We start from the raw sequence: 10044 nt of genomic DNA on the forward strand, positions 1-10044 counted from the left end.
ATTGCCCCGCCCTCCCCGTTGCGTTGCTGCATTGAAGGTACGATTACGCGCACTCGTTGTATTGAAAGTGGCGTCAGGACACATATTGTATGTGGCATTAGGGGCACGAATTTCAGGCACTTTATATGTAATGTTTGCATTGGCTCGCGGCAAGTTGTACGTTGCATTTGGAGCTTGTCGGCGTACATCATACGTTGCGTTTGGATTTCGTGAAACATTGTATGTAGTATTCATTGGCGGGTCGATGTTGTAGGTGGAATTGGCGGGTCGAGGCATATCAAAAGTTGAATTTCTCGGCGGACACCTATTATAAGTTGCATTCGCGGCAACGCTTCTTTTTGGATTAAAAGTGGAATTCCTCGGTACACGTGCGCCATAAGTATTGTTTGCCGCACTTATATCATAAGTGGCATTCATTGGTATGGAACTCCCTCGCTGATACGATGCATAGCTGATTGGGGTCGCTGACAGCGTGGACGGAAAGTCTGGCGGCGTGTACTGAGAGTCATCGGGATACATTTCGTTTATGGTAGAGCACATGTTAGGGACGGGTGGCGTTCGGAAACCGCCAAATGGCGAGGATCCATAACTAGAGCCGCCAGAATTTGAGTACGGGCATAGTCCGCCATCGTTTCTTGAAGTCTCTTGACTGTAACCGTACATAGACTCGATTTCTTTAGCTGCAGCGTATAAAATATCCCAAATGCGGCGACGGTTAGGCATACCACCGCCTCTAAGTCGCTCCCGGTGTTGTTCCTCAAGCAAAAAACCGTTCATCTCCGACAGCCTCTCCCACTTAGCATATCGGCTTTTGCGCTGCTCATCGTAAAACTCCTCCTGCTGCGCTCGCTCAAGATAACGATCTAGATCTTGTTTCGAGAGCGTAAAAAGCTCCGATGGCGATAATTTGAGTTTACGGGCCCAAAAGAGGATTTCCTTTTTGGTCAACTCTGAAAGGTCGTCATCTTGCATCGGATTCGGGTTCGTAGTACTGGTCGAAGCATTAGCGGATGAGGTCATATTAGGCCTCCGTCAATCAGGCACAAGAAATTTTGTAGCTTATTTTTAAGTTTGTTTTGGCTTATCGTTAACTGAAAAATTTTTGTTTTGTGCTGCACTGGAAATTTTGATAAAAAGTCAATAAAGCTATCAAATTTCTGCTCGTACACACAAAAAATCAAAACAAAATTACAAAACTCATATTATTGGTAGTGTGCGCAAGCGACACGTTGGTTTACAATAAATGCTTAAAAAATCTTTAAATTATTTATACAGGGTATCAGAAAAACTTAAATGAAATGTAATAAAAGAAAAATCAACGACAAAGTAGATTAAGCATACGAATAATCCCAGACGCGACCATGTCGAAAGCATTGTCGAAAAGGTAAAGAACATTTAATTAACTTGTTGCCACAATTGACAGCTCAAGCAGAAAGCATGGCTATATCCATTGGTTCGCTTTATAACAACAACAGCTCAGCCAGTGGCGGCAACATTTGTGTTTTGCTTGTCTTTAATTATGATTGCAGTCGGCTGGCAGAAAATGGAAGAGTCATGGACAAGTTCATGGCCACCAAATGCTGAATGGAATACACAGTGCTGTTGTGTTGTGTTCATTCGAGTGTTGCTGTACATAATTGCTGTTGTAGTGATTGCCTTGGTTTCTGTGTAGCCAATATTAAAATCATCGCTTGCCGTCGATAATATTTAGATGGAGTTGCTAACTGTTAGCGGCTGCCGATTGCTGTCTTTATGAATTGTAAACCACAGTTTTTGTTGTTGCTTCAATTATCCATTTATAATTTACAAGACAGGATGACTCCAAAAGAAAAGTAATTGTTGAAATACATAAATATGTTTGCTTTTGGTGATTTGTGTAACAATTTTCACTTGGTATTTTCGAGGATAAATGTGGGGTTTGCTGCAGAAGTGACGATTTGATTAATTGTGGCACCTTTTACTTAAGTTGCTTTTATGTCTTTAAGAGGTCTTTAAGGTCTTTAAGATGGAAATTGAGATTTTTTAGGATACGAAGAACATGTTTAAAATTATTACTAGATTAGGTTGTAGTGGCAGATGAGCTTAAACCAGCGTTGGGCAGAGAGAGCTTTTACTCTGCTCGCCTCTATACAAAATGTATAGAAAGCTTAAAAGAGCTTCGCCCGCGGGCAAAGCAGTGCCCAACGGTGGCTTAGACGAAAGCCAGTACACCCAGGCCCGGTGAAAGGTTCGTCGTGACACAATATGGATTTAGAACGGTGATGTGCACTACCATGCCCGAGGGCAAAGCTCTTTAAAGATTTCTATGCATTTTGTATAGGAGCGTGCATAGTAAAAGCTCTCTCTGGGAATTTATTTTTAGCAAAAATTGAAAGAACAGTAATTTTGTTTACTTGTCGGGCAATAATTTTTTCGTTATATACATTGGATCTTTGGCTAAAAACTTCTGTGGTAAACTGTCCCTTCTTTGCTATTTAAAGTCAAAGAGTAAGCTCCTTCAATTGGGATTTCCGGCAGAAATGATCAACGTCTGGCTGTAAAGAGAACCGATGGTCAAATAATTAAAAAACTATAGGTCTGACCTTTAATAAGATAAGAATTTCGTAACTATCTGAGATTCAAATGCTTATAAAAAACGGGGTGCTTTTTTTAAAAATAACAGTATTCTGATCCGATTCGGCTGACAGACACGACTTTGAAAACAGAATTTTGTTCAGAATTTTCATTCCTGGAAAATAATAATTTATTCTCCATATCCACCTATTTAGCTCGCTATAAGCACAAATTGTTCAAACTAATCGCAGAAGAAAGTATTAAAAATTAATTACAAAAACTAAACTCGAAAAACGCTGATGAAGTTACAGATTCCCCAAATTCTGAAACAGTCAAAGGAATGAGAATGAAGAATTCTTTTTAAAAAGCTTTAGGAAAACCTGACACATCTGGTTTGGCTTGTACGCGCTGTTTAAACAACGATCTCGCCATTATGTTAGATTCTAATTGTTCGTAAAAATACTTGACATCCGCATTCGCATCCGCATCCGCGGATGTTAGCTGTTAGATATTTGCATCCGCATTCGCATCCGCGGATGTCTAAAATTGAACATTCGCAACATCCCTGGTGCAGAGCAATAAATGCCAGAGTAAATATCTGAATGTACCAGAATCGTCTTCATCGTAGCCACGGTTGCTACGATGCTCATTTTTTGTGTAACAAAACGTGTACCAAAATTCAAAAAATTTATCAAAATACATAGGTTTCAGCTATAAGTTTAATTATACAAATATTTTACAAAAACACATTGCTCATATAGTTAATGATATATTGTGGAACGATTTGCCGTAATCCCTATTTAAATTTGGTTTGGAGACAAATCGGTTGTCGTACTCCTACCCTGTAGAAAACACCAACAACAAAAATTAGTTGGTATATACCTTTATTGATTTGAATTCTCTCTAAGAACGACCAAATATGAGTGCTTTACTAGTTGAATAGAATTTTGCCGTTGTCCATACGACTAGATATAATTTTGAAAGGGTCCAGGGCCTGTGATGCAAGTAGAAACTTTGTGCCCTTTAGAAATTATTACCTTGTAGGGCTACTGGAATGATAATTTTGGTAGCATTTTGTCTATGAGTTTAACGAGGGATCCTCACAGATTGGTTTTAAAACTATCAAGAGCCTTTAAAGGTACCAGTTTCCTGTGCTTACCAAGTTAGTATAGTATCTGATGATTCCAGTGCTTTCGTTGGGCAGGTGGCTCCTATAATGGCAGATCGACGTAATTCGTATTGTCAATGTATTGAATGGTCAAAACGTCAGCTTTGGGGGATATCCTCCATGTTTTACCTCTGACAGCCTAGTTGTTAACAGCTATGACAAATGATTTTCAGTTAACCCCTGAATGCATCGCCACTTGCGATAGCTCAATCTCCGAAATTTCTCAGTCAGTTTTAAGGCTGCCTGCAATCCAGAGGCAATGTGTACCTTATACTTAGAATCCCTTGCTTTTCCAGGATCTCATGCCTAACGCCTCCTTTTTCTGATATTAGAGTTCTGCATTCAACATGATTGTTTTCCATGCAGTTATTACATTAAGGATACCTTCTTGTCATGACCTTGGATTTTGCTTGAATGTCAAGGAATCCGTGAAGGCTTATATGGCAATGCCTTTCAATCACGTGAGTTAGACAATGTGTTGCCGTAATAGCAGATTTTCTTGTTTGATATGTACGTTGGCCTTCACACAAAGGCTTGACTCTTAAATAGGTATATGATGTAAGTAATAATTTTCTTATTTTGCCAGATTAAAAAAAATGTACCAAATCTAAAAATTATGTTCCTATGTACCAAACTGGAAAAAAATGTACCAAAAATTGTAAATTTCGGCCAAAATTTCAATCGTGGCCTTAGCAGCTCTTGCAGAAGTCATTCTTGTTTACCCGGTAGCCTATGAGGATCGAGTTAAAAACGCGTGCGGAGCCTTCTACTTGTGCGAGAAAATGCTAGCTAAGAAAATGGGGATTACGACCTAGTCTCGTATTAAGGCCTTAAACGTGATCTGTCGATTGTTACCGATAGAAAGAACATGCTTCACAATGTATTCTAAGGCTGAGGTAACTGGGATTATAGCAAGAGCGTCTTTATAAGCATGGGCGCACTCCGTACTTCTTTAGTACTAATTCGCAGAAAATTGAACGTCAACACTCTTGGGTAAAAATTTCAATATCAAGTTTCCTTGGAAGAAGGGTTGGAGAGACATTATTTTTGGTGAATGCTTCGAAATTTGTATTTTTACGGACGGCTCAAGAATAACTTGCGGTGTGGTATCGCGAGACCTTTCGAGTGACCTTCAATTGGAAATGTCTATGAGGCTTCCAGATTCAGCAATAGGTTTTCCGTCTTGGCGATTTGGGTACATAAATTTAGCTTGATCACAGATTGACCGAGGAGGACCATCGGTATTTTATCGGGCAGCCATGCCGGCATAACGGATCTTAGTTACTGTCCAATTCCTTTTAGACTAGTAGACACAGCATTGCGTTGATCGTCTGAGAAAAGCTTGCATGAGGCTCTAAATGGATGTCCCTTGAGTTACGAAAAATCTTGACCATCCCCCTGTTTCAACGCCCGTAGTTGCAGTCAAAACAAAGTGGACTCTAAAGCTAGGTGCAGCTTTTTTTGACAGATATTCCATTGAAAATTATGTCAAAAAGCTGCAATTAACTTTAGAGTCGGCTTTACGTTGACTATAACTGCAGGCCATTAAATTTACATTTCCTAAAGACACCTGACCTTACGTCACTGATAAAAACACGTCAATCAGTTGAAGTGACACACTAAGGTATTCGTCTAGGGTCTAGACTATTTTTAGATTTTTTTTTGTTTTAACTGTACACCATAGGCATCTACGATATTTGACGATTGACAAATGATTTGTTGGAATTTTGGCAAATAAATCATAGAAGTTGATGCTCAGTAATATTGCGTTACTTTTTTCGAACCTGATATTTTAGTTTTTAGTAACCGTTAATATAAACCACGTATATCATTAAATTTCAAAATATATTCACTTGTATTTCACTTACCGACAGAGCTGATGACATAGGTCGCAGGTGGTTTCAGCACGCTCCGCGCATAAGCGCCACGTAGCACTTCGAGCGCGCATGGTTCGGCGGTTACCAATAGCATCCCTGGAGCTATATGACCGGCATATTTGAGGGCACGCGTCGCAGCGGTGAGCGGGGCATTCCACCAGCATTGAGCATTCGCGGCGAGGAAGTTCTGGAAAATATAAAATAGAATAGGCAAGAATTAGTTAATGAAATGAATAAGTAAATGTCTTTAATGAAAAAAAAAATTGTGTTTTTATACCTGAACGCACTTGTGCACAAGGGTATTATAACTTTGTTCACATAACGGTTGTTTGTAACAGCCTAATGGAATCGTGCAAGAATTTCGCTAAGAATAGATGGTATTGAAAATGGGAAAAATCGGAAAATAGCCACGCCTACCTCCCATATAAGGGTAGTTTTCAGAAATACGAAAACTGCGATATTTTAGTAACTTTCCTAAATTTGATATTTACAATGACATAATGGGAGAAAATAAGAATATTATAAATTTTTGGAAAATGGGCGTAGCCACACCCACTTGTGATTACATATATATATCTCAGTAAAAACTCGGTATAATCATTGTACTTGATACATAAACGAAAATGTTTGAAATCGGAAACTTCGGTATTTCTAAATTTAGGACGCTAATGCATATTAGAAATATTTTTAGTATGCAGTTTTGTAGCCCGTTTAATTTTAGAAAGTGCAAGTAGCTGGAACTTACCGATGATTTTTGGCAATTTTTTTAGTTGAATGTGTTGTTAATTTTCTTCATAAAAAAAACGTCGAACATATGTACTTTGTATGGAAGAAAATGACTGACATCGTCAACAAAAAAAAAAAAAACAAAAAAAAAATTCCAAAATCAATGGCAAGTACCAACTACTTTAAAATTGCGCTTTATTTTTACGAAAGTTTGTTGATTTCTTTTTAAATGTTGCACAAAGATTGAAACTTGTATGTAACTATGTATTTAAAAATTTTAAGGTTATTCAAGGAAAAAATTTTAAAAGGAGGAGTAGGTACGTCCTTATGCACACAAAAATGTAATCGCTTTTTATTCAACAGAATTTTCTCTTTAATTTGATACGCATACTGTTTTTCTACAAATACACTGAATTTTTTAAATAATTGTTTGAAGTAATCATATTTTTCAAACATCAAAGTCCTTGAAAAAAAAATCCTGACGTCAGAGATAGAAACTAAAACCGCAGTTTTACTGTGTTTTGAAATTTGTCTGTTTTTGTCGAAACATAGTACCAGTAGAATTACTTTGTTGCAGTTATCGAGACTATGAAGAATTCGGTCGTGGTTGGGCTGATAAAGCGGTGTCTGCGATTTTAGGACTGTCTCCATCAGTGATTTGGATGAGGGTAGCCCCTACAACTTAAATAACCTCAAAATATTTTTGATTGGGCCTTCGATTCAAGTGCCTAGTTTCATTTATTAAAAAATAGTAATATCCTATTTTTTTCTATTGCGCTGCATGCATTGAAAAATTGGAATTTCAGCCAATAATGGTCTATTTTACTTATGTACCTATGTATCGTATATATGTTCATATGTACATAAGTAACACCTTTGGGGGGCTAAAAGTTGAACATTAGAGGTGTTGTCCCTATTTGCACGTACTTATCCATACGTAAGTATCTTTCTAATGCCACTACTGGTAATAATGGGCACTTTAGGCGCTTTTCACCAAAAGGCATAAATTAAATGACCCTGCAACACTTCAAATCAACTTTGATAGCCCTAAATTATCCGATCCACACTTTTTGTTAGTCAGTCTCTGCACGAATGTGTCTGTGAAGGGTTGATGAATGGAAAGTGGCACCTGAAGCCGTAAAGAAAACGACAGACTTCGCCTACTTAATGGCACAAGAATATGTTTTTATGTATGTATAGCAAGGTCCTACGCGGCTGGCGGCTGCCGACTGCCCACTGACAACCTCACTTTGACAATTACACTTCTCGCTTCAACAGTTACCAATATCCACTTCCATTTGCAATCTATGCACCCGGCTGCTTACTAACACCTCGACTGATGCACGTGTAGCCAGAGGTACGCGTACAATCCGGAATCAGTTAGTTTGTTTGTGGCATTTTTCGCTGCCACCTTACAATGAATTAATGCGAAATTTCTTTATTCATATCGCCAGTCAATCGAAATGGCAGTGGCAGGATGGAAAAAGTGGTGGCAGCAACTTGCCACTAGGCTTCGAATACTTTTCCCGACTGCCTTTTGGGCCGTCCGCCTGCTGCCTGCTCGCTTGCCGCAATCAGCGTCCGATAAATCGCTGGTGAAACTGATAAATCATCGATGCTTCATGATTGTGCTGCTGCTGCTGCGGGGGCAAACGCAAATGTAAATTTTCGCTTTTCTGCGGTACTTGATGCCGTTGCCGGTATAGCTGTAAATTTTTTCGTTATTTTTACGAAACACCAGTTGCCAGCAGTCGCATTATTTAATAGCAACACTTAGCAGCGCATTAAGTGCAAGTAATCGGAGGCCATTTGCTGGTAGCGTTTGTGGCGCGCGTTGAATGTGCACCGCATTGCCGCTATGATATGTGGCTGCTGTATTGCAAATTTATTTACATGCATGCTTTGTTGTTGCCACTGTTTTTCTCATTTGTAATTTTAACGCTTTTTTGCATTAGCTTTGAGTTTGGATGTTGGCGCTTAATGTGCCACGCCACCGAACAACCGGCAACCCAACAACAGCGGTCAGCTTCGTACATTCATGCATTTAGCGATTAATATTGTTGCTTTTTTCTTATGCTGCTGTTGCAGTTGCAGTTGCATTCATTTAAGCGCGCTGTATGCAAAATTACACTTCTGCTTTTGTCTTTGCCGCAACAACAGCCGCTGCCGCCGCAGTCGCTTTGGTTGTGGCCACAAACACTCAGCGACAAAAACATCGAGTGCCGTCTGTTCGAGCGCCGTTTTTGTTGCGCTTAATTTATGATACCAGCACATAAATAACATTTTATTATCTGCTGCCATTAAAGGTTGCGCTAATTACTGCGAATGCACAACACAATGAGCTGCAATAGAGTCGAGTGGTTGTTCCTGTGGCGATGTAGTGTGGCATAATGGGCAAGTTAAATATGTATACAATTATGTATCTGTGTTGCCCAAGCTTTAACTGAGATTGACATTCGCCTAAGCCGCATTTCGTCTAGCCAAGTAAAGCCACTATCTCAACGAAATTCGTGAAGCATTACGGCAATTATTGCAACGAAAGGTTAATCCTATGAAATTGTGCCTTTGCTCTCCTACGAGGTAGCTGTTACAAGAACACGATTTTGGGTTAACGCAGATGTTCACATAATAAAGCAACGTAACTGAACTGTGTGTGGTATGCAGACAGTAAGTCCGACCCTCACAACCTCTCGCGGAACATAAAGGTGGTATATAAGCCAAAATCCAAATTGAAAAATCAAAAAACACATGTCGTTGGAAGACATGAAATTACAGATACATATTTCATTTGTGGAACAAATACCTTTTTTTAATAATAACTCAGTTCTACATTTTAGCTTCTGGCGTGATTTTTAGATTTAAACATAGAAATTCTGGTTAAGATAGTCTTTCGTAAGACAAATGAAAGACAGATGGCAATACAGTTCAAAGAATTTTTTTTTTGTCGTAGAAAAAAAGCTCTCTCATTCACCACGCGTGGTGAAAAGTTACTTTGAGAGAAAGCACTGGTATATCGTTTAGCGCAATGGCCGAGTGAGCTGAGTACTGGCGTGCAATTCGAGCGAACAGAGTTCGAATCCTGGAACAGGCGGATTTTTGAAATTTGTAAATGAAGTTTTATTTATTTTAATTTTTAGATTGTAGTTTTTAAAAAGAAAAATATATTTTTTCTTAATTTCATTTAATTTTTGACTATTATTTTATGTGATTTTTTTTCCTCCTTAATTAATATTTATTTTGTATTTTTAGATGTTATATTTTTTCAATTCATTTCATTTGTAGGAACTTATTTTGTTTTGTTCTTTTCTAAATATTTTTTTTTCTTCTTTTGGTTAAATTTACTTAAAAGTTTTCGATTTCATTGTTTATTAAAGAAATTAATTTGATTTAACTTTTAGAAACATACTTTATTTATTTTTTTATTTTTTTCAATTTAATTTATTTTTTTATGTTAAATTCATTTCTTTTTAATTTTTAGATTTCATTGTTTTAAAAATAAAAATATATTTTCTTATTTCATTAAATTTTTTGGATCTTATTTAATTTTTTGCCTTTTTTAATTATTATATTTTTAATATTTTGATTTTGTTTTAAAATTATAAATAATTTATTTTTTTAGATTTTTAAGTAATATTTTTTTCTTTTCTGAATTAATATTTGGATTTTACTGTTATAAAAAGAAAAAAACATATTTTTTGGTATTTAATATAAGTTTTAAAA

General features: G+C 37.4%; 1 protein-coding gene across 1 annotated transcript in view; it reads right to left on the reverse strand.

Annotated features, from left to right (window-relative positions):
- Positions 1-10044, reverse strand: part of LOC118745933 — a gene marked incomplete in the record, with an annotated part of 417943 nt that overhangs the window by 62418 nt on the left and 345481 nt on the right. The window contains 1 exon segment of the mRNA XM_036479598.1: positions 5590-5785. Coding sequence (XP_036335491.1) covers positions 5590-5785 — 196 coding nt within the window.

This window comes from Rhagoletis pomonella, unplaced genomic scaffold, assembly GCF_013731165.1.
Source record: "Rhagoletis pomonella isolate Grant_MI unplaced genomic scaffold, Rhpom_1.0 Rhpom_scaffold_00010, whole genome shotgun sequence".
Classification (NCBI taxonomy): Eukaryota; Metazoa; Arthropoda; class Insecta; order Diptera; family Tephritidae; genus Rhagoletis; species Rhagoletis pomonella.